The 25,753-nt window shown below is 38.9% G+C and overlaps 1 protein-coding gene across 3 annotated transcripts in view; it reads left to right on the plus strand.

The window, feature by feature from the left end:
• The window catches only part of eys (eyes shut homolog), a 175,017-nt gene that overhangs the window by 14,478 nt on the left and 134,786 nt on the right, over nt 1-25,753 (plus strand). For 2 of the 3 annotated variants that reach the window (XM_077495542.1, XM_077495544.1), the window contains exons 2-11: nt 1,590-2,386; nt 4,289-4,405; nt 10,189-10,382; nt 12,050-12,180; nt 14,278-14,392; nt 15,698-15,857; nt 18,567-18,671; nt 22,519-22,655; nt 24,508-24,674; nt 24,803-25,056. In XM_077495542.1, coding sequence (XP_077351668.1) covers nt 1,639-2,386; nt 4,289-4,405; nt 10,189-10,382; nt 12,050-12,180; nt 14,278-14,392; nt 15,698-15,857; nt 18,567-18,671; nt 22,519-22,655; nt 24,508-24,674; nt 24,803-25,056 — 2,128 coding nt within the window. In that variant the 5' untranslated portion in view covers nt 1,590-1,638. The remainder of the gene's footprint in view (nt 1-1,589; nt 2,387-4,288; nt 4,406-10,188; nt 10,383-12,049; nt 12,181-14,277; nt 14,393-15,697; nt 15,858-18,566; nt 18,672-22,518; nt 22,656-24,507; nt 24,675-24,802; nt 25,057-25,753) is intronic. The other variant, XM_077495543.1, reaches the window with a different exon arrangement.

Here is a 25,753-nt window from a genome sequence, read left to right on the forward strand (position 1 = left end):
AAAAGTGTTTTAAGAGGATATGTTGGCACTTACTTAAAGATCTGGAAAGCCTAAATCAAGGACTTTAATTTGTTTTATGACTTAATGTAGTTTGATGCAAACTGATTTCAACTTCTTAGTGAACTTTGACCTCAGGTGAACTTTTTGAAGTTAAGGACAATTGGCATTAAAAAGTAATCCACAGACAATCTATCCATCCATCTATTTTCTATTTACCTACTATATAGTATGTGTCCTGTGTTTGAAGACAAGCGAGTAAAACGATGGGCAAAATAAGATTGTTCTTTTGATGTTTGATCTTCCTGTGATCTCGAACTGAGACAGTAATCCTAAATTGTTTACCTGTGAAAAGCTCTCATATTAAAGAACCATTGGTGTACACCGACTGGTTTGGGGCTTATTTGTGAGGATGAGAGCAAGAAAAGCAAGCGTTGCAACGAACAACCCACCTGTACTTTGGAAAGATAATGAGAACACTCAGAGAGGGCCTGCAGAATCAGAGTGAATCAGTGTAAGTTGTTGTTGATAATCTTCCACTTCAGGAAATCTATTAAGTGTTTTTTTTTTTTTTTTTTTAATAACCCCACACAAATAAATTACACCCACACGCCGGAAAATAGTTCCTGCTTGCCTTTAGGGGGCAACAAGTGACTAAGAGCCTAATCTAATGTTCGATAAAATACCCATGTCTAATTTTGGTGGAAAGTCCACCAATTCACCAAATTAAAAACAAAACACATATTGTGGTTTTTGGCTCCAGCAAATGACAGTAAATAAATGTAAGTCACACACAAATTATCAAACATGCAGACACACAATTCCTGTATTAGAAGATACTCATTTATTGGCATTGTGTTATTGGAGTTAGAGAGTGTACTTTAATTAAAGATGTAAAAAAGCGAAAATAAATACAATAGAAATACAGTGTTTTTTAAGAAATTGGGAAAATAACACGGTGGATTATTGCGGTAATTTTACTGTTAACAAGCTCTTTAGGTGGCCATGTTGGGGAAATTATCACTGTTTGAAAATAATTGGTGGCTAAGAATACAGTGCTTCTGATGACAACAAGTCAATTTCTGACTGTTTTGATGGTACGTTGTGCGATTTCTTTGTCGAGCAAATAAAGAAAGTGGTCAGACGAATATGTGCAATATGAATTCAGATGTATAACAGAACGTCTGGTGTTCAATTCTAGGACCTCTGCTGTTTTCAATCTCTTCTGCTCCTGGGGTCCATCTTAAGAATACGATATGAAGGAGAAGCTGCTCTACTTTGAGGCTCTCCTGGATGACCGATTATCTCTAGGAGGGAGACTGGATGTCCTGTGAGGGAAATAATTTGCAGGCAGAAGAAAGAACATTAAACAAAAACAAAACATTGTGTATGTGGCTGACATGTCTGCTTCAAAGTCAAGACTATGAGTCCCACATCCTAAAGCCATGGATATCATTTTATTTGAAGACTCTAAATAACCCGTAGATGTGAATGAGAGTGTTGATATTTGGAGGGAAAATGATTTCAGTTTTGAGAATGTTATAGTCGTCATCTACAATTGATTCATTCAAAGTTGTGTTATTGTTTCCCAGGTATACATCGGCACTGCTTCTTTCCTGGAATTGGCCAAAAGAAGAAAACATGAAGACATCACAATTTTCCTTGATTTCCATCTTTGTGAGCTTCCTGGTCCACATGAGTTTTTGCCGAAGCGTTTGCAACAAACCGGTTGCATTTGAGTGGCGCCTGGATCAGCTCATCGTTCAAATGAACTGGACCCTCACGGAGAATATTTGCGGTACCATTGAAGAGTGTTGGGGTTCTAATGATGGATATGACTTGAGTGGACCTCTTAACTTCCCACAGATTTGCCCACTTCAGTTGCAGCACGGTGACAAACTGTTGCTGGTCACCGATGAGATGCTGACGTCATACGGCGTCAGACTTCTCAACGTTTCTAAGGACGATTTTGAGAGTTGTTCTACAAACGGGCTGACAAGAGACCAGTTTCTTTTCCCTGAGCACATAAATAAAAGCGTAGAAGTGGCTAGCAAGTGGCTCGAGCCGGGCCACCGCTACTTCATCGGCCTTCACGATGAAGACACTCAGCTGTGTAAGCACGGCTTAAGGCTCAACGTGCTGGTCAAGACGCAACTTTGCCAGGCCTCCCCTCTGCTTCCACTTTGTTCTGGGAAGGGGATTTGTCAAACGGACAAGTGGGAAGGGACGTACTCATGCCGATGTCACCGCCGCTACTCTGGGAGGTTTTGTGAAAAATTTGACGCTTGTTTAGATAGTCCTTGTAAAAACAAAGGGGTGTGCTTGAGCAACGGCTCTGCGGAAGTGAACCACAGGACATATAAATGTCTGTGCCCTCCACATTTTACTGGTAAGAACTAATTCCACCGTCAATTTTAGCATGCAGGCTTTCAAAAAAAAATAAAAATACACTGTAAAAGTGGAAGACAACCCAACAATTTTCTTTACAATATGTTCTGTGCAGCCCCACCAGTCGAAACACATTACTCAGATTAATATTGCATTTGTTGAATGTGAACTAAGCAGCAAAATGCAACCGTTTGTATCAATCCCGTTGACAGCCATTGTGTCACTTGCTGTCAACTGAAAATGACATCACGGTTGCTCAGGTAACGACCAACCACGGCTCACCTGTTTTCCGAGTTTGCGCGTGACATTCGCAAGTTGAGCCGTGATTGGCCGTTACCTGAGCCTTGAGCAACTATGATGTCATTTTAAGTTCCACAAACAATGAAATATTCAGTGTTGTGTCACATCAAAGACCTACATGTACTAAAATATTCTCTTTTAATTATGATGTTGAATACTACTTTTAATCAGACTGATACCAGTACTGATACTCGTGAGTAGTCACCGATATCGATATCAAGTACTGAAAAACTTTTGAAAATCCCCTCATCCAAAACAAAAAAAAAAAACAAAAAAACAATGACAGATAATTTTAAAGAAAGACCTATATACCCCAATAGAGCATGTTTCCCTTAAGATTGCATGCAATTCATGATAATGTTCTATTCTTCTAAACCCTAATTTATATTTCCTGATTGGAAAGCGGCCACAAGCGTCGCAAAAAAACATACCTTGAAATAATGACTTGACTTTATTGGCCCGATACAGACACCTGTGGTTGTTACTTAATTGCCCATCGCTAAAGTTAATATAGTGCAGGTCAGGTGGACAGATGGCAACTACTGTGTTTATGTTTGTGGGGACATGCTGACATTGAGTAATAAATTACAATATTATTGTGGTAGCTTTATATTTTATTTGAGGGTGGCCCTAATACCTTTTGGGGGGTGGGGGGGGGGCGGCACAAACAGCCACCATTTGTTTAATAGCTTACAACTACTGTTTATCTAATACATGAATAATGTATACACTCTAAAAACAGTTGTGTCAAAAATAACTCAACTATGGTTCAAAAATGCATCCATCTTCTACTTGGGTCGATTTGACCCAACTTTGAGTCAAGAAATGGGTCTTTCAAATATAAAACAACTCATAAATATTGGTCACAACCTTTACTTGGGTCAAAAAATTGGCTCATTTTGTATAAAACAACCCAGAAAGTTGGGTCAAATTGACCCATAAAGTGGATCGATCCATTTTTGATGCATAATTGGGTTACTTTTTACCCAACTTTTTTTTTAGAATGTAGAATTGTTTTTATTATTATTGACACTACAGAAATCTAAACATGAATATTCTGTGTTAAATCTTGCTCAACTTGTTGCACAATATATTATTGTTTAGAATAATAGGGGCGGCAGTAGCACTGCGTGTAAGAACTTTTGGACCTGAGAGTAGCAGGTTCAAGACTCACCGTAGTTGAAAGATGAACTGCAGAAATGCCCTTGAGCAAGACCCTGAACGTCCAAATACTCAGGGTCATGACACGGTTGTGCAGCCCCCTCATTTGCCATCTCTCCTCAGAGTGTAAGAGAAGTTACCCTCAGGGATCAATAAAGTATTTAAAAAATAAATAAATAAAAAAAATAGACTAAATAATGCACTCGGAGGTTAGCGTGAGTTCTAACTTGTAATGCAAGCATTCCTCCAATGATTTTTGTTTTGTTTTGGAAAGATCAGTTTAATCAACACTGAGCTCTTATCAGATCATTAACTGTTAAATAAAAAGCAAACAAAAGTAATAATAAATGCATAGCAGTCAAATTTAGTGCATAATAGCTACAGAGAAATATAATCTTATCTCTTGGTTTTCTGTCCACTAATCAGCTGTTCTTTGTTTTAGGAACAACTTGCTCAGAAATCATTGGGAAGGACAACTGTGACAGATTATGTATAAACGGGACATGCGTTCAAGTGTCGTCCAGCTCCTTCACATGCATCTGTGAAGCAGAATTCTCAGGTACGCACATTAGTAAATGTTCCATCATGTCATTCACCTCGGAAGCCTCTCGCTGTAGAAAAGGTCAAAGCTGAAAACATTCTTTCCAAGATCAGCATTTCCTTCTCAGCTTTAAACTTGAACCTACTTTATGTTTGTCATCATAATCATCGCAGCAGCCGCTTTAAATCAAACACTTCAGAAGCCGGCGTTATGACTGCTCATATATGGCCGTAAAAAGCCACGAATAGCTGCTGGCTAACGGAGCGTGTCGTAGTTTATAAAACACAGGTTTACAGCTACTAATTAAAATGTCATTTATATTGCATTGTTACCTGCTGATGCCATTAAATCACAAGTTTGATCCTGCTGCAAGTTTTCAGATGCTATTGGCGGGCTTATGTATAAATTCTGTTGTGATTGAACTCCCCTATGATGAACATGTGCAGGGTCTAACATCAATCACGTTCTTGAATGGGGTAACCCCGGGTTTACACCGGTTGCGGTTGCGGTGCGGTTGCGGTGCGTTCCGGCGACGCAAGCAATTAGATTCCATTCATTCGAATGGTGCAGTTTACACCGCTTGCGTGTGCGTTGCGTGTCGACTGCGTCTCAGCTGCGGCGTGCCGCAGCCCTTCCGCAAGGAAGACCTATTTTCTATTTTTGCCGGACGCCGCAGCGGTAGGCCTCCGGCAAATGGCAAGCTAGCACAAAACACATCGAGCGGGACAGGAAGACCGACGCAGTTTCAAAATAAATTTCCGGTTACCTTTCAAAATAAAACACTCGCCAGCTCCTATTTCGCAAGCATGCTAGCAAAACGTGATGTGGGCGTAGACGGGCCTGGAGTTAACGTGCGAGGTGCTCATTCACGGTTTAGAGACCAGCGAACATGGACGAGGAGAGGTTTATATTGGAGGTAGAAAGCCACAAAATAATAAAAGTCCACCTCTCTTTCTGCTTCTCTGTTGAGCACAGACTTTCTGTGTGTTTGTCGTTGTTTTTAATACTACATGATCGCGCGCGGTCACGCGAGACACGGCGGGAAGTGGTCGGCGACGGAGCTGCCGGACCGCAGCTGTGCGGAGCCGGTGTGGATTGGCCAAAAAATTTACGCGTCCGGAGCACGCAGTCAAGACGCACCGCACCACAGCCGCACCGCACACGCAACCGGTGTAAACCCGGGGTAAAATCTAATGTAACACTCACCCAACTTCTCAATGTTATCGTTACTTACAGGAATGCATAACTTGCTGTACTCTAACAAGGTGCTAAATGAAAACATTTAGAAAAAGTTTGGATACACAAATTAACTATAACAAAAAATAATGCTCCAAACAGGAAGCTCCCAGTCGAGATTCAAACCCAGAACCCCTTTGACTGCAAGAACATATTTCATTTGAAATGGAAAGTTATCATTTGAAAATGTGAAGTAGTGTCCTCACATGCAATCTCAGTGGAAAAAAAAGACATTTTTAAATTATAGGCTAGAATCATCTGTCTCTTTTATACTGATTTACACTGTAAATATCACTTCATTTAATTGTCTTGTGATATTTTGTTTGAAAAATGTACAGTTCTCCTCCCTTAGTGATGTTACAGGTCCCTTTTGAATTGCTGCTTGCCAAATAAATGTCCTACATTTTATCGACTGCATAAACCTCCAAATAAATCAATGCTTGTGGAATTGTGACTGCTCTGTAAATATTGGCAGATCAACTAAACATTAGACAAAATGTTTGTATACTTAGCTGTTTTTCTTTTAATATTCACTTCTTTAGTGGCATACATTATATGAGGGGGGGACTTAATTGTTGCTGTCTCTAGCGTCCCGGCTCCTCGGGGTGCTTTTCCATATATGCATGCTTCCCCGCTGTCCCATCAGCTTCTTGGGAGTTCTTTGGAGCGTTTGCGTCCTCCTCCTGTCTGCTGCAGTTTCCTCATTAATCAAGCAAGAAGCTGGTGCCTGCTCCATTGCCGGCTGCCCTCATAGGCCAAAGTCTATGCGTGCAGAATAATGAGCCGAGCTCATCGGATGTTTCAAATGAGATTTCCTTTTGTTTTGACTGTCCCCCACTTTATATCTGGGCTATCTGTTTCAATGTATTACCTACCATCCTTATTAGTCCATGTTAATTGTTGAGATGTTAATTGTTTTTTTATCTCAGTCTCATTTTGTTGCCAGAAAAATAGAATTAGTAACAAGCATGAAGTCATCATCCCGTTAACCAATTTAATTACAGTAGACAAAGATACATTATAGTCATTTTACTTTTATTGAATTTCCAGTTAATCATTGCATTAATGAGGCGATGAAATATGCCCTTAAAACGCAACAAAACATATTTGGTCATTTTAAGTGAGTTGAAATTTTACATTTTATTGTCTCTATTAATAACCTTTCCCAAATAAAAATCTACTATGATCAAGTTCTATATAAAATGTTTGTATGCAAATGTTAAGTAACTATGTGCAGGGCTCCTTTTTTTCCCCCAAAATACTGCAAGGGACCTGAAGCAAGAGTTTCATTAAACAATAAAAATATGACAATATAATAAATTAGCAATTGGTTGTATTTGTTATGAAACCAACAGTTTTTAGTTCTTAAATTCACATTTGCTTGTATCAAAGCAGCTCTGCTTTTAGATTGACTTAAAAAACAAAAAATAAACAAAAAAAACTGTTATGTAATTTTGAGAGCATTTGTTGTGTGTACCTCAAAAGTAAAAATTAAAACTCAAGACACTATTGTGAAACAAAGAACATTACTGATATTATAAATATTTGATACATTTTACTTCGTAGGCTACTTACCCGATGTCCCGACAGTGTAAAACACACACTGCCTGTGTCCAAATTCACAAGGCTGGGTCCTCCGAAGGCCAAATTTGTCGGCTGCATGACGTCACTCCCGTCACGACTCAACAACACGCACAGACTTACACATGAATGGAGGATCAGTCAATGCACTACCGACAAGCAACATTGACAATCCATTCATATGTAGTAAGTCACGCCGGGAGTGACGTCACGCAGCCGACAAATTCGGCCTTCGAACGACCCAGCCTTGTGAATTTGGACACACTGTGTCAATTTTAGGTTAGCTTTAGCATGCTTTCTGTCTTCGCCAGAACAATACTTGTCCGAAATGTAACTTATTCGTTGCCATGTGTTTTGCCGCAGCAATAGCCAGCTGAAGCTTGTTGCTAGCTAGCTGGCGGAGCCTAAGTAGTACCGAACAGTGAAGCTTTTTGGCACGTCTCAGTGGTTGATTCTCAAATTTTGCTATTCCACATTTTTCAATGAGGTACAAAATGCGCAAATTGCGATTCAAACCAGTTATTTCGAGCCTTGTTGTGTTAAAACAGTAAATGAAAACTCAGTTTTAAGGAGTGCAAAATGATCTGTGGCACTAGGAAACCCTGAAGATAAATACAAGGAGATTGATTGCCACAGAGAAGGCCATGATGTGCCTCTGGGACAGGGACACTTGTATTGTAGCAGAAAGATTAAAGAAAATGTGCATAGAAAGATCCACTACAAAGATAAATGCGTAGACACCTCAACAAAAAGAGAAAAATGAAAAGCCTCAGCAGGGACATCGAAATCAAATTTGTTTCACCTTTAAACTCACGTGAAATAATTTCACCTATTTTTGTCCTTGTGCATGTTATTGTGCATGTTGTGTCTCTTTGTGGTTAAATGGACACAAGTGAAGATGTTGGTTATGTGCATGAACTACAGATAAAACACTTCCTGAAAGTTATTAAGTCACTTATACTATTGCCTTATATGTACATAATGCATTGGTGGAGACTGACATACACACATGGACAGACCACATATGCTTTGAATTCACTGAATAAATCATTTAGAATGATAAATAAAACATCACAATGTTTTCAAATTAAAAATATAAAGCTTTAGGAAGAAGACAAAGCTGCTTGTTGGTGTTTAGCGGTGCGGTGACTTCACCCAACAGGCAACACGGGGCGGCTCACGTTGATGCTGACCCAAATGTTCATTTGTTCACCTGACTTCACCGCATAGTCACAGATCAACAATTCCTCCTTTGTCGCACAACACAAACTCGGCACCATGAGAAATGCGTACATTTTGCTTTTGATGTGCTCAACATTTTGCATTCTTTTCCATGCCGGTTTAAAATAAAAAAATAAAAAAAATAGTGCATGGAGATAGTTTTGTGATTCAATAAAATATTTATTTTTTGTCTCTATAATTTATGAATTACCAAGAACTGAGTATTTAAAAAATATATATCAAAACATAGCTTGTTTTTGTTTTTTCTTATCTGAGTATGAATATTTCTATTAGCTTGATAAATTATTAGAACATAAAAATAATAGGCCTGTTGCATTAATTATTTCAAAAACTAATGAATGTATAGTAATCAGAATTTCAGTCTTATAGTGTGTTTTATGCAGAATTTTACATTGGGTTTTACATGGTAGAATTCACAGTCAGCGGATGCCAAGTTTGTTGTAATTTAACCATTGGCTAGCAAGCTTAGCTACTATCTCCTTATCTTACCTGATTTTTGCTAGGTGAAGCATTTAAGGATTTCTTAGTTGTCAATGATTGGTATTCAATCCGAACCAGTTAGTTAGTTGGTTGGTTAGTTGGTTAGTTTGTTTGAAGTTTGTTTGTTTTATGCAAAACAAATTTTCACCTGTTTTCAGAAGCTGACCTGTGATTGGTTGTTACCTGAGCAACATTGGTGTCGACAACAAGTGGCAAAATAGCCACCTCCTGAGATGAATAGAAATGGCTGGATTTTGCTGCTCAACTCATTATCCACAAACACAATATAAACCAGGATATCACATTTAGACTATAGTGGGTCTGCATATAACATTTTATTGTCAAAAAATTGGGGGGCTGGGGTGACTTCCCCTTTAAGATTTGGTGTGAATCTTGATGAGTTTTCTTCTTTATTTTGTCTTTTTTAATTATATATATATATATATATATATATATATATATATATATATATATATATATATATATATATCCTGCGGTCAGTTTCCAGTTTGGCATTGCAAAATGACAAATTGTCCTCAATTTCCTTACCTGTATTAATAAAGGTTAAAGGCTTCGTAAAGTGGAAAAAAAAATCATTCCCCCTGCCCCATAATGAAAAGTTTCATCTGCGTATTTCTTACGTCTGACACTATTTTCTATAAACCATAAAATAGGTCACCAAAAACTAACAAACAAAAAAATACTTTCTTATTTTAATGGAAATAAGATGCCTTTTTATTTTATTTGTGATGAAAATATATTTGATTTATTTATTTTTTTAACTGAAGTCAAATGGCAAAAAAAAGAAAGAAATTTAAATGGTGACTGCCAGACACCATGCAAATATTAGGGGTAAGACAAAATCGCTTTTGTAATCATTTCACGATACTGAACTGATATGTTTCCGAACCTTGTGAGGAATAAGAGGTCAAGAAAATGGATGGATGAACTGAGATGTGGGGAGGTTGGACTCAAGCAACAATGTGGTCATCAATCTTGCATGACCGTGCTGATGTATCCTTGTGCAGGATACCTAAAGCCCAGTTGCGCCTATTACCTTGGTAGGAGAATGAGGCATGAGGATACACTGTAAAAGCATTTTGATTACCTTGAAGAGAGAAAAGCACTATTCACATCAAATCCCTTTTCTGATTATGTAATATCTGCCAATTTCCTAATGACTTCTTATCACTTCACAGTGAAATCCTTTTCCTCAGTGTGATTAACGTTGTAACATAAAGGCTATGTTTTCTGTTTTGCAGACCCTCTTTGCGAGAGAAAATTCACTTGTAATCCAAATCCATGCAGAAATGGAGGCACATGTGAGGAGACACCCAAAGGTCTGGTGTGTCATTGTCCTGAAAGCTTCAAGGGCCTCTACTGCGACTCTGCATTCGCCGTTGATTGCATGTCAAACGCATGTCAGCAAGATCAAATTTGCAGTGCAGGAGAACACGTGAGGACTTAATTTCCCGTATTTGTTTTCGTGAGGACATGGAAATTAATATATGATAGTCACTTGAAATAGGATCAAAAGGTCTCATCTAAAAGGCAGCGGCAGCAATTAATATTTCCTCCTGAAGATGAGCAATGAGAAAGAGTGGCTGCAACAATTTGAGTGGATGATTGCATATATATTCAAAAGGCTGCTTGAAATTGCTCTTGTGTTTATTGTTTGTTTGCTTTTTATGTATGCTCTATATTTTTCACGTCTCACTGGGAAACTAGAGATGTGCAGAGGGAGGTGCTTTAGGTGTTCTGGGACCTGCCCCTTTTTTCCTTGATGCACAAAGTGTCCTTTTGGGTCATTTCATGTTAAGTCTCTCACCCTCCCCAGTGACACCTCTTTCATTTGCCCGATTTTTCTATTAGTACCTTATGATGTCAAATGAAAATATGAAGTTTGAGTCTCCTAGCTCAAACAATTTTCGAGTTATGACCCTTCAAATTTTGGGTGCCATGTTTATTTTTGGGATCTGGGAATTGCACACAAAATTTTGGATCCTATTTGGAGGTCCACATGCAGACCTGTAACTTGCTATATCTATGTATTTTGGGCATCTATCAAAATCTGCACTTAGAAATATTATAACTCTACTATATTTATTTATTTACCTTTGTATTTAGTTATTTACTTAATATTTTTATAGATAGTTACCCTTTTAAAAGTGATTATTTATTTATTTATTTTCATGGGACATTTTTTTGTGGACATTTTGGGAGTCCATATATTGGATATGTTTTGCGTTGGTGGGGTTTCAACTGATTTATCATTGCATTTGGGAACTGCTCTATAATTGGAGGTTTTCAAGCGTACAAATGTGGCTACGGCACAAACGTGGCCATTTTGGACCCCCTGCTTCAAGCCACTGGTTGGCCATGTGGACATGTGATGATGGGAATGAGCTTTTTACCTCATCAACAGTCACATTTCACCAATATTTTGAGCCAATAATAACTGTGATGATCCAACTCCTTCACTATGAACTAAGCCTTTCCACATATATGATAAGTCAACTGTTGTTTTAACTGCCCATTCATATTTCTGGCAGTAAAAATAGACCCACATACACAGAGCTGATCTAATGATCCACAAACAAGCAATGTAAATTGAGCCAAACTATTCGGTGTTGATAATGTGGACAATTTATGATAAAGTAAGGAATAATGTGGACTGACTCGGTCGTTATTGTGAAAAGCCCACTGACAGTGACAACTTACTCTTGCCATGATCAAGCCCTATCAGAGTGTCCTTTGGGAGACATTTCTGTCTGTGCACAGCCAATGTTGTTTTTTCCCGAATGTCTTACAGTAGCAACATCACAACATACAAAATGGTGTACATCTCTAGTCGTTACGTTTCCTTCTCACAACATCACACAAAACATGTTGCTCAATTCCCAAATTGTATTACCATTGGGACATTTGAAATCTGAGGTTCCACTTTATCTCATTGTAAGATTAAAATATCTACAGTTTACTAATAAAAATAGCAATTTTGGGTTTCATTCCAACATTGACTGAAGGCACAATTTTACCATTAGAGAAAAAGATAGCATTCAGCCATGTGTGAAATCCAGCCTTGTTTTCACATGACCTGGTTTGTTCTTGCCCTGTGTGCAGGCCTCTGAATGTGTGTGTGCAGATGGTAAAGTGGTCCCAGCATGCAAGAGTGGGCGACGGAACGTGTGCAGCCCATCACCGTGCCTCAATAATGCCACCTGTGTGTCCAGGGGACGTGATTATGTGTGCAGGTGAAACACACAAAACACACACAGCGATCTAACGCTGTTCTTTCTTTCTAACTGCCTGGAAATAAGACATGCTAGATACATTTTGATCAAATTTTTTCATCACCCTTCAATGTGAACACAATTTATTTTTCTATTGAATACTCAAATAGCAACCTGTGGTGATATTCAAAATAAATTTTACAACAATACTTGGTAAAATTTGTCCTGCCTGTCCTTAAAGCCATACTGAGTTTATTTATCTGTCCTTTCAGCCGCCATTATTTCCCCAAACTGACTAAATATCAGTAAGCGTGCTGTTTCACAAGTTAACATCTTTCTTTTTAATGACTAACGTGGCGCTGGTGTTTATTTTGCCACTCAACTGAGCATCAAATTGTTTAATCAATGGCTAAAAAATGTGCATCCTCTGGCAGTTTTAGGATAAAGTATTCAGCTGTGGCTAGGGGAGGACTGGGACAAAAAAAAAAAAAAAACATCCTGGCCTTATTGGCTAAGACCAGTTCCTCATTATTAGCGGAGCACAATGACTGGTAATTTATCTATGTGTACGCCGATGGGATGTATTTCAGTTAGTCCAAATTATATTAGTGTAGTGTAGCATAGTATACTTATAGTATAGGGTGCAGTAATTTGAGATATTCTGACTACCAGGAAAAAAAAAATATTGTCCAATCATATTTATTTTGATATTCCCCAATCTTTGCGAACTAACTGGAATACTGCAAAAGAAATTTTTGAAAAAATAAAATTTGGAAAAAAAAAAAGTTTTTGTTTTTATGCTATGTGTCCACTACAGAGGACATTTTTTTTTAACTTAAATGCTAGGCTCAAATACAGTTAAAATAATTAAAAAAATACTTTAATGTGTTCTTAAGAGTCTTATAGAAAACATGCTAACAACATTTAATGCCTAAATTTGTTCAATAAAAGGTGTTACACTTACTTTTCCTCTTCCCTAAAAAGTGCTTGCACTGAGGGAAGCCATTTTCTTTTATGATGCAATCAAAGGTAGCAAAGCCCTACACATTTGGTATCATTGGAAACCTCTGAATGTCCTCAATAAAGCATAAAATGAGTTAATTCAATCATATGCACTTGGTGGGAGATATTCAGGTTTAAAAAGGTCCACTACAGAGGACAAATTTGAATTGCTGGTAGTCAGGAGGATACGAGTGTTTTGAGTTCTGAGCTTGGTCACAGAACAAATTAGACTGGTATCTCAAGGCACCATTGTAAAAGAATTGAGCATTTTTTCACTCTATCAGGAAAAAACAAAACCATCTAAAATAGTGTGTACTGTATATTATAATTATCTTTAAACAATGTGTGGACTTTATGCTCTAAAATAATTACATTCTGAACAAAATTCATTGTTGATTTTGTTTCTCTTTTTTTTTTTTACAACTAAATGTGAAGCTCTTTCAATATGTACTCTTTTGAAACCAGTAAAATAGAAGCTGACATGTAATGTGGTCTTGAAAGATTTCTTTCACAAAATAACACATTGTTCTTTTAGATTATAATGTTCGTGTAGGTAGGCATTCTTCTGTATTACATTCTTCTTGTAGATTACATTATTCCATTCTCCTCATCCCTGCTTGGTCGATGCTTATCAAACTGAAACCATATGTTCATGTTCAGTATAGCGATTAATAGTTCTTTGTAGCACAGTTGAATAATACTGTACATATTCAAGCACAATGGATAGTTTCATGAGGAGGGAAATAGTTTTTTGCAAGCCTAAAACCACCACAAAGCCCTCTGCATATTTCTAAATTCCCATTATCTAAATCTGTACCATAGATTGGTCAGAAGGAAATCACTTCATAAGACTCAATAATAAAACATTAATTTTAATAAAACTTAATTAGAAGATCTACAGTCACTGTCCACTTCATCAGTAACATCAGCTGAATCCATAGAGATGAATGTGCACATACTGTACTGTCTTCATGAAGGCAGAATGTTTGACACTTTCATCCGTACACCAAAAGTAGAAACCAAATGTATAAGTCCAGACATGGTGTAAAAATATAGCTTGTTAGCGCCTGAGGCTTTGGGTGAAATGATTTTCTGACACTCACCTCCTTTCAACAGATGTCTGCGGGGCTTTTCAGGGAAGAATTGTGGAGAAGTAATTGACTACTGCCGCCTGCTCAATATCAACTGTCTAAATGAGGGATTGTGTTTGAGTGTAATTGCCGGATATCAGGTGAGTAATTCAATGTCTCGGTCATAATCAAATACTCAGAGGCCCCAGAAATATGTCTCATGTTGCACCTGCAAGGATCATGTGAGCTCCTCTAATACGACATTGATTAGTTTGATTGTAACAGATGCTTCAAATTAGCAGAATATGAAACGTTAATAAAAACAGTCTTTAGCGCCTCTGGAGCTTGAAGCCCCAAACACAACAGCCACATGTCACATGTTCATTCAAAAGTCATTCTATTTGACTCATATACTGTAAATTAGGTCACCAAAATAAATAAATAAATGAATAAATAATAATAATAAATTGGAACAAACAAGTATGATGGTACAAACTGTCTACACATAGCACTAAACTAATTCCAGGCCATCAATCGTTAAGTGTGGGTGCATTGCATGACAAGAAACCTTCTGGTTTAAGTTGCCTTTCTTTGTGCACTTTTCACAAACATCTAAATTTGTATGACACCCAAGACTCCTTCGTGATGACCCCATAGCACTTGATTATCATCAGCCTTGTACTATTAGACATCTGAGAATTAACTACAATCTCCATCAATGTGTGTATGTTATACAGTACTTTGACAGGACGTACTGTAACCTGCCCATATGCAATTGTTTTTCTTATTTTCAATTTGTTTTGATTCTTTTTTGTTTATCTATCACACTATTAGTGGCCTAAGTAGATTTGTACATAGAATAAAAAAGTATGAACTTTGAACAAGCTCCACTTTAGGGGGCGGGTTCAGTACAGCACAGTAACTGGGGCATTGCAAGTGAATTCGCTGACACTATTGAAACATTACAACAGCACTAGGATGTGATAGCGCTCTACAGTGGTTTACATCCTACTTGGCAAGCAGGACTTTTTGTAGTCTTGGTTAATCTGTGTCCCACTCTGCCGCACTGTCGTATGGTGTTCCACAGGGTTCCATTTTGGGGCCCCTGCATGTTTTTATGTTGTGTTTTTAACATTAGGTTGGCCTTGCCATCTGTTCGTTTTGTGTTGATTGAAAGATTCACACTGATGTCAGAAATATTGCTGATAAATACCCAAATGTTCTGATCATGGCAACTCTAGTACAGTCTTGGAGAAATGACACCATATTTTTAGCAGATGGTTGACAATAAAGGACACATTTCACTGAAATGATTCCGAGGCACAACAATGAAAAATTGAGTGGTTAAATCAAATCATGACATATGCTGATTACAATGGAAAACAATGGACACTGCTCATGTTATTTGTGTATATATTAGAAAAATATATTTCTCCAAGTTTACCTACACTATGGTTTTGCTGCAGTGTATCTGTCCCCCAGGATGGATGGGAGAGTTTTGTCAATATGTGAGCAATGCCTGCCTGATAAAACCCAACAGATGCTTGAATGGAGCCACATGTATTACAACAAGCCAGATGTCGTCTCCTCCACAGTACATGTGCAAATGCCCAGATGGATTCACAGGTGAGATAACGTTGTCTTAGCTGTCCTCAACAACATAGCATATGCCATTGATTGAACGAAATCAGGAAGATGCTTACATTGTAGCATGAAATGTTATTGAGTATTTGTACTCCCTGAAGACAGAATTGCATGCATGTAAAGCAGTCATGCCAATTCAGTCCACAACATTGACAAATTTTTACACACATGATGTTTTAATTAGTCTATCTAGTATTTCGTATAAATATATTTAAATGGAAGCTGACTTGAATGTTGACAACATGCCCACAAAAAGTCCAACAAGGACTTTTAGTCCTCAAGCGTATCTTACCATGACTTACGTGAAGCCAAAGGTTGAGATGGAACATGTGGAGGACACATCTACCTATTTAGCAACTGTCTTTGACCTCTAGTAGTGTAAATACATCAAAGTGAGGTCAACATTGTTGTGAAGCTTTGGGTTCTTGCTGCCATGTTCGCAACAAACAGTGATTAAGTGCCTGGAATGATGGGCCTGCGACCAGCTCAAGGTCTGTTCTGTCAGTGACTTTTTACCTCGAACCTCATTAAGCAGGTGGAAAATGCAGCTTGAAAGAAAATCACACACAGTTTGAGTTATGTTCTAATTTACATATATACACACATATATAATTTACATATTACATATATATATATATATATATATATATATATATATATATATATAGTATCATCTATTTGATCACAGCCGTGTTGTCATCCGCCATTATGCAGAATTATATATGAAGATCAACTCTAGACAAACCTTGGCAAGAAATATGTTGCTTTCAGATGAACTCATTTGTCATGTTACATATCTTCAAAAGCCCATTCTGATGTTTTTTCACGATTCATTTCTACCCTCTGTATTTCTTCTATGCTACTCAATATGCTGCCATCTTAGATTTGCTTCTGCCTCGTTCACTTCATAAGGTTATATTTGACCAGCATAGACAGTGAGTGACAATATACTGTGTAGATTCCTGTAGAAGCATTCATACTGTTTTTATATCTTAAAAAAATATATATACAGGCCTATATAGAGTGTAGTTTTTTTTTCTCATGCACATCCATCACTGCAGTGCATTTCCCTGATCTAGCATTAAGTCATGACACACTCACCTGTCAGCCAGATAAGCCCTTACATACACTACACGGACAAGATTTTCCACTTCTTTTCACCTGCTAAAAATCTGTTCCCACTTCAGTAATAGAAAATTGTCTCTTGCACTATGGCAGGTCTTAGTGACTGATAAAATTCATCATTTTCCATTATCTTGGGATTTTTTTTTTGCCTCTTGAATTTTCGAGCCATGCAGCATAAAAAGACCAATTTAATTTCAAGCATTGCCTTGAAAACACCCACTGTATTCCAATCATCGTAGATCATAACTCTGGATGTACTGCTCAATCCATAGTATGGAGGCTTTATTTAGTAAGGATTTATTTTCCACACTAGAACACTTGTTGACGTAAATTATGCTGGCCTTGTTCACAAAATTTAAATCTGCTGCAACAGACACTTTTTTTGTTCTCTTTTGCCACTGCTACAGTTGTGATCTGTAATTTACTTTTGAGTTTGGATGTAAATCAAAAGCATTTAATGTCTTTATTAAATTATACAGACAGTAAAACAAGTCAACCTTATGGCTGTATGATGTGAATGCTATCACAATCTACCTGTTGTTTTGCATCATACTTTTTAAATAATGTCTGATCAGTTTAGACAGGTGCGAAACAAAAGAAAAAAAAGACCAGTATTAGTGGTAATACACTGTGAGAGGTGTGCTGAGTGGTCCATCAATTAATACATATGTACAGTATAAACAGGATGATGTGGAGTTATCATGGCAGACATTGTCCTGTTATATTTTTCAAGATACACATTATTGGGTAGCAGATGAACTGTGCTAGCAGCTGCTATCACAGCCAACTTTAGGCGAGGCTTTGTGCTTCTCATAAGTCAATCACTGGACACAGGTGGACGGACAAGCACACTCTAGCATGGGTTCATTTTGAAAACTATACATAGGAAAGCCGGAGACAAGATTCAGCCTGATATGAAAATAGCCAAAATCATGACTGTGAGGCAGACATGCTAGCCACATACTCCACCATGCTGCCATACCTTGACTCAGCCTTGTTAAAATATCAACATTAACTATATAATACATTTACAGTTACAAAGTAACTCTTCCAAGATGTGTATGCAGAAGCAAAGCTGCTGATGATATTAATCTTTTCCATTCTGCTGTTAAATGAAAGCGCTTCTGTCATGGGAGGAATTTTTTCGCGCCTCCTATTATTGATGGGGGGGCATTTTGAATTAATAGCCTGAATTGGAAGTACACCCTCCCTCTGCTGACAGAGCGCGAGAACACGTCTGTTTCTGAGCTTTAGCAGAGCAACAAATATTCATCAAGAAAACTACCAGGACAGTGGCTCTCGAGGACCAGGGCTCCCTACCCCTGCACTAGTTGTTGCTCGTTACTAGTAATACTTGTAGTAGTACTAGTCTTTGGGGGGCAGTCCAAGAATCCGGGCTGTACCTAATGTTGTCTCTAAGATGGCCAACCGGGTGGGAGGGAGACCACAAATGGGAATCCGGGGTGTACATAATGTTTTGTCCAAGACTGTATTATGTTATTTTTTTTAAATCACCTATGAACAGACATTTTAGTTGCATATTTGTGTTTTTTTTTTCTTTCTCAGGAACACACTGTGAAACGGAGATCAACGAGTGCCACTCCAATCCCTGCCGGCATAATGGCACGTGCTTTGACTTGGTAGGACACTTTGAATGCCAATGTCCCACAGGTATGTCCTTTTCACCAAATAGGTCTTTGTGCATAGATACCGGTGTTAGCTATGGTGGCAAGCAGTGGTGCAGACCTTTCGCACTTGTGTGCAGTGAATCAAGCCTCTGAGTCTTAGCCAGGCACCCTCTGGCCTTTTCAGTGTTCACAGAAAACCTGCGGTGATTAGCCTTTGCCAGTGGCATCCCTCAGCTAAAACACAATTTGCCTGAGGAAATTAAGCTGGGCTGCACGGAAGTCGAGTGGTTAGCACATCCGCTTCCCAGTTCTGAGGTCTCCGGTTCGAGTCCAGGCTCGGACCTTCCTGGGTGGAGTTTGCATGTTCTCCCCGTGCCCGCGTGGGTCTTCTCCGGGTACTCCGGTCTCCTCCCACATTCCAAAGACATGCATGGCAGGTTAATTCGGCGCTCCGAATTGTCCCTAGGTGTGCGTGTGAGTGTGGATGGTTGTTCGTCTCTGTGTGCCCTGCGATTGGTTGGCAACCAGTCCAGGGTGTCCCCCGTCTACTGCCCAGAGCCAGCTGAGATAGGCGCCAGCAGCCCCCGCGACCCTTGTCAGGAATAAGCGGTCAAGAAAATGGATGGATGGATGGATGGATGGAAATTAAGCTGGGGAAATCGACATGATTAAATTCTGCATGTATTAAAGATTTTTTTTGGACACATAAACAGTTACTTCTTCTTCCGCTGTCATCACTGCTCACATTTTCAATACAGCCTGTAGTGTGCAAGATTATGGGGGAGTGTATCCCTAGTCACTATGACAGGTCATAGGTCTACCTTGACAAATCAACCATTCACACTTGTATTCACAAATATTGACAATTTAGTAAACCTAAGAGTTAGGCTAGGTTAAGACGAATTACCGTATTTTCTGTACTATAAGGTGCACCTAAAAGCCTTCAATTTTTTCAAAAGCTGACCATGCGCCTTATTATCCAGTGCGTCTTATATATGGATCAACATTGAGCCGCAACAGGTCTTGCTGTCAAGACGCTATCGTTGACCCTGCTCGATCGATGACGCGCATGTGCAGAAGATCGCACCATCTTGGATCGCTAGCTAATACTAATACTTTACCTCAGAGAAAATAATAAAACAGCTGTTTATTCATTTTGGGAGTGAATGGAGTTGTCAGAAAGCTGGTTTGTAATCTATTAATAAAGTTTGACTGACCTATCTGACTGTTTTGTTGACATTCCCTTTAGCACAGCACCATCTAATGGATGAATAATGTAACCCCAGCCTCTACTGTAGCGCCTTATACATGAAAAAAGTTTAAAAACATGTCATACATTGAAGGTGCGCCTTAAAATGAGGTGCGCCTTATAGTGCGGCAAATACGGTACATAAATACTAATAATTTGTACTAATGCACCATGCTTTTTGTAACCTAATTATAAACCAAATTTAATATGGATACAATCTTCAATTCGTTTTTTATGTGATTTTTGACTGTCTTTGCCACATAAGAATAGGTTGAAATTCCGAGTATGAGAGATTGAAAAGTGTGAGAAATCAGTGCAAGCCACTCTTCGGTTGGGCTGCCTCCTTCCAGAAATAATTAAAACATCTTCACTTGTGCATTTGAGGCAGCAGTGAAAAGCCTGGAGTGCTACAGACAACATGTCTCTGTTTAACAATTTTGGCCCATGATTGACAGCAGAAAGAAATCACAGAGCTCATTAACAGACTTCAATAATGCATTGGAATTGTGCTAATATATCTTGAAAGTCCCATCAAAATAATTTTCCATTAATTGCTTATTTTGCCTCACCGGCTGAGACCTGAATTTACATTCACAAAATGCAAAGTGATGGAGCCCTCACGAGGGCTGTGTGTTGTTGGCAGGGCACAGTGAGTGTCTGGCAGTTGCCTTGCTCCCATTAATGGAGCTTTTTACTGCAGGTAGAAAGATCTTTGGGTTGCACATCATATGTCATAATGTTTTTTTTATTTTATTTTAAAGAATTTATCTGACTGGCAAAGAGTAATGGTTCTACAGTGAATGCTATTGAATAACATACATTTGCTCTGAACATCACGCATTTTGGACAGTTCCACTCTAAATGACGCATTGAGTAACGACTGTAAGCTGACAAAAGTTCAGATGGAAGCACACTCATATGTTAATTTATGTTGCACAAGCTTGTACTGTCCTTGACGCAGCCCTCCATACTGAAAGGGCCCAAGATTTGTCTCCAAGCTGTACAGACAAGAGCAAATAAGTTCAGGAAATGTAGTGGCCACTGAAGTCCTCACAGGCACTTTCATCTTCAGGTCCACACAAAAACAGTATTCCTCTACAGCTAGTAGGATCAGCGTTACAAAAAATAGTTTTGTAATAGTTGTGTTCCAGCCTCAGAATCTGCCATTATTTTACAGTTGCATCCCTTACAGTAGGTCGCGGATATGGATCACAGTTACAGTTGCTATTCGAGATCTAAAGAACATTTGAATTTCTTAAATGCTTCAAGTGATTTAGGAAAATATAGGATACGAGAGATGGGCACATCAGTGAATTTTGTCAAAGTCATTCATCAATCGTCAACAGTCGGTCCACCCTTCCGTCCTTGACAATCCATCAATATTTCCAGCCAAACAAAACTGTAATCATCAATCCATCATTCGTCCTTCCTGAATGAAATGGGTGCCGTTGAAAGTTTCCGTCATTTGTCAGCAAATTGTCAATGACGGAATGCCCAGATCCGTTCCTGAACTGGTTAGACCTCCCTCTGCAAGTAACACTGAGAGTAATTATCGGCAATCACTCCGCTAACATTGACAACTGCTGACTCCTTGCTAGTTAGACAATGTGGACCTTTTGAAGAAATCTTTTTAATGTGAATAATGTTAATTCAAGGACTCGGGTTCGAGTCCAGGCTCCGGCCTTCCTGGGTGGAGTTTGCATGTTCTCCCCGTGCCTGCGGCATCCGGCAAAAATAGAAAATAGGTCTATCCGTGCGAAAGGGCTGCAGCACGCCGCAGCTTAGACACAGTCGACATGCAACGCACACGCAACCGGTGTAAATTGCACCATTCAAATTAATGGAATCTAATTGGTTGCGTCGCCAGAACGCACCGCAGCCGCACTGCAGCCGCATCCGGTGTAACCCGGGATTGACTCTGAGTAAACTGGAGCGAGATGGTGTTCACACATCCATGGCAATGAATTTCCACAGGGTGAACCTTCTACAGCCTAAATCTCATCTTTTATCTCAGTAAACCTAAGCCTCTTACACTCACATGCTTCATCTGCTGCATCTCCTCACGGTGAAGTCCCACAAAGAGAGTTGTAAGAAAATAGACCTCTGGGTTCTGGACACCATAGCAGAGTAAAGTCTGACAACATGACTGGATTTATAAGTGGATGGCCTGTAAGAGGATGTGTTAAAGCCAAAGTAATACACAGTAGGGTTGTATTTTTCTTGCCTTTTGTTATTATTTTTTTCTTTATTGTAGTGTCATTTGGTATTAAGACTTTTAGATCCACTGCAGTTAAGTATTTTTTTTTTTTAAATCTGTTGGCCTCACTATGTCATGAGTCTCCCCATACATCACGTCTGTGAGTATCTCCAAAAAAAAACATGGCTGTGCCTGAAGTGTACTAAATCAATGCCCTCTCATGGTAGTTCCACAACAGGTTAAGCTCTGCATTATGTTCGGATTGGGAATGGTGACTACACAAGAGCCCTGTATGCACAAACATGACTGAAATGCTGTAGTGAAAACCACACGATTTGCTAAGATATTGCAATATTTTCTCATAAATTCATTCAGACCAGCCACCATTCCCGTGCCTGAATGTTGCCTTAAATACTGTCTGTAGTAAACAATCCCCCCTTGCAGGTTTTCATGGCAAGAACTGTGAATTGGACATAGATGCTTGTGCGCTTAACAGCACATGTCCACCAAAGACTCAGTGTTTGGATATTGCCGATGGTCTGAGGTATACCTGCCGTGTGCCCTGCCCCTCAAGCCTTCAGGTGGGTCAAATTTACACTCCTTCCTCATGTCTCCTTTTTGTTTCCATCTAATAAATACAGGGGTGCTAATTAGTGAGCCAACAGGCTTCACATTCTGTCTCCCTGTGTTGGTCATTGTCATTTTTCGTGTTACTCGGATGGGTTGTGCCTGTGAAGACGAATTCCTTATTTACGAATAAAGCTGATTCTGATTTCATATGTGGTTGTCTACAGCAGCAGAGTACAATAACAGTTAGCTATCTGCCTGAGTCAGGAGATCTCTTGTATTCTTGTTCTCTTTAGAACATCTCTGTGTGGACTTTGCATGTTCTCTCTGTCTATGCTTGTTGGGTTTTCTCCTGGTACTCTGTCCTCCTCCCACATCCTCAAAGCATTTTTTTAAGTTACAGTAATTTGAAGACTCTAATTTACTTTTCGATATGAATGTGAGTGTGAATGATTGTTTGTTTATATCTATCCTTCGATTTGCAGGAGACCAGTCTCTTGCCCAAAGTCAGCTAGGATAGAACATGAGCATCCACAACCCGACTAAGGATAAACTATATATGTGGGATGAAATATTTACAACCATCAAAGCTTTTTTGGCCGTATATTCAGTTTAAGAGTTCAGATGATTTATGGTATCTGACATGGGATTGCCACTCAATTGATGAGTGACTAGCAGCCAGTCCAGGGAGGACTCCACATTTTGCCTTCCTGTATCATCTGGGAAAGGCTCAAGACCCTCCAAAACACTTACCAATATAAGGGAATAATTTGGTAAAATACAGCGTTTGAGTGTTTTAGCAAATGTGATCACCTTTGTTTTAGTGTTGGGCTTTATTATCACCACGACTAGTTGCATTTTTTAAATACATGTTTTCAATGTGTGAAATACTTCGTGTAATTTGGAGTTGGATTCAATATGCAGGTGCCAGATGTCTTTCACTGTGCTCAGTACTATTTGGTTGCTCGGTTATGTGAATTCAAATGTTAGGGAAAAATGTTAAAGTGACTTTGAGCAAGTCATTAAATCTCTGAATGTTTTTACTGTATGATTTCTCCTTTCCCAAATCCCATTAATATACATTGTGCTTGTCTGCAAATTAGACCTGTGTATTTGTAGGTCGTTAAAAAGCAGATTTGAAAAGAGAATACAATTTAACAAAGTCATGGTGTGGGATTTCTCTTCAGATGGAGGTGCTTTAAGATGGCAGCAACAGATGCACTGCATTCATATTTTTTGTTGAATCTGTGGAGATTTATTAAACAAATGTTCTATTGGGCTTTGTAATTAGCTACATGATGTTTGCACATTTGAGTTCACTATTAGTCAGGCGATTTATACTGGGGTTTGCAAGATCTTCTTTTTTTTTTTTTTTTTTTTTTCTAAATTCAATGTATGACATCCTGACATGGATGAATCCTTGATGAGGATTTGTAACATCAATATGTTTAAAGTGTCTATCTGTAATGCACTACAGAAACATGAACGAGAGTAGTGAGATTACTTCAAAATATTTAGAATTTGTGTAGCAGGGCTAGTGCTGCATGGATTGTATGTATACCTTCTAAAACATAAACATTAATATGCTACGGCAGGCATCCTTTTTTTCCCTCTTTTTGTGAGAGAGCTCTCTGTAGCTTTTGCCCTCAGTGGTCATTGATCTTGTCTTGTAAGACATGATTTCATGTCGCAGTAATGAGGCTCATTCTCAGGCTGCCAGGAGGAGGAAATGATTAGAAGCTGTATTGTGAAATAATGACACAATTCCTGACCTGGGCAATGTAAGATTATATATATATAATGCAAGATAAATTTACTTCATGTTTTCAGATGCCATATCTATCTAACCACTCTATCTTCTTTCAGCAGCCGTGTGCCAATGGAGGTCGCTGCGTGTTGAATAACGGCAACAGCTACACCTGTATCTGCAGCCCTGGTTGGTCGGGCCATAACTGTCGCACAAATGTCAATGATTGCGTTCAACATTGGTGTCAAAATGGCGCAACTTGTGTGGATAAAATTGATGGTTATAGGTAAGTGTTTGCATCTATCATCGATTCGTCGCCTTTGTACTGCCCCAGTGCTGTATTGTCAAAGCTATGATATTAAACATTCTCTTCTGTCACTTCAGCCATAAGATATTCTCCACTTCTGTTTCCAGGTGCCTTTGTCCCACAGGATTCTCTGGCGACTTCTGTGAAAAAGACCTTGATTACTGTGTGGACCACGGCTGCTCTGAACATGGAGTTTGTGTGGATCAGCAGTTAAATTTCACCTGCCGTTGCACTCTTGGATATGAAGGGGCCCTGTGTGAAAGGGAAACAAATGAATGTGACACCTTCCCCTGTGCAAACGGGGCCACGTGTGAGGATCTCGTCAGTGATTATCGATGCCACTGCTCCCCAGGGTTTGAGGGTAAGACAACATTTACGAACTAGGAAATTCCTGTGGATATTTTTAATGGCACTGCTGACTCTTGCAGGTTGGAAAGTAGCATTGGGGATACCTACAGACAAGAATCTGAGGTGCACCCAATTAATATTGAGACACTTCTGGGTCACTTCCTGTTCAATATTGGCCACTTCCTGTTGACTTATTGGGCACTTCTGGGTCACATCTTTTCAATTTGGGTCACTTCCTGTTGGTTTTGGGACAATTGGGGTCATTTCCTGTTCTATTTGGAGAACTTATTGTTGATTATGGAACACTTCCGAGTTACTTCATGTTGAATTTTGGCCACTTCCTGTTGATTTTGGGGCATTTCGAGGTCACTTCCTGTTCAATTTGGGACACTTCCTGTTGTTTGTGGGGCACTTCAATGTCACTTCCTGTTCAATTTGGAGCCTTTGGGGTCACTTCTGGATCACTTCCTGTTGAATTTGGGACACTTATTGGGGCACTTCCTTTCCCCATTGTTGGAGTAATGAAGGTTATTGTATCTCAATAAAATGCTGATCAGATACTCATGAACGCAATTCATGTGTAAGTTCCATCAAGTTCATAATGCCATATATTCGATTAATAAATATATGAGAAAAACTTCCATTCGCACCTTGATGCACACTATCATTGAGTGGGAACATAACCCACACTGCCAGCACAGAATTCAGAG

The sequence above is a fragment of the Festucalex cinctus genome, chromosome 14 (genome assembly GCF_051991245.1).
Source record: "Festucalex cinctus isolate MCC-2025b chromosome 14, RoL_Fcin_1.0, whole genome shotgun sequence".
NCBI lineage: Eukaryota > Metazoa > Chordata > Actinopteri > Syngnathiformes > Syngnathidae > Festucalex > Festucalex cinctus.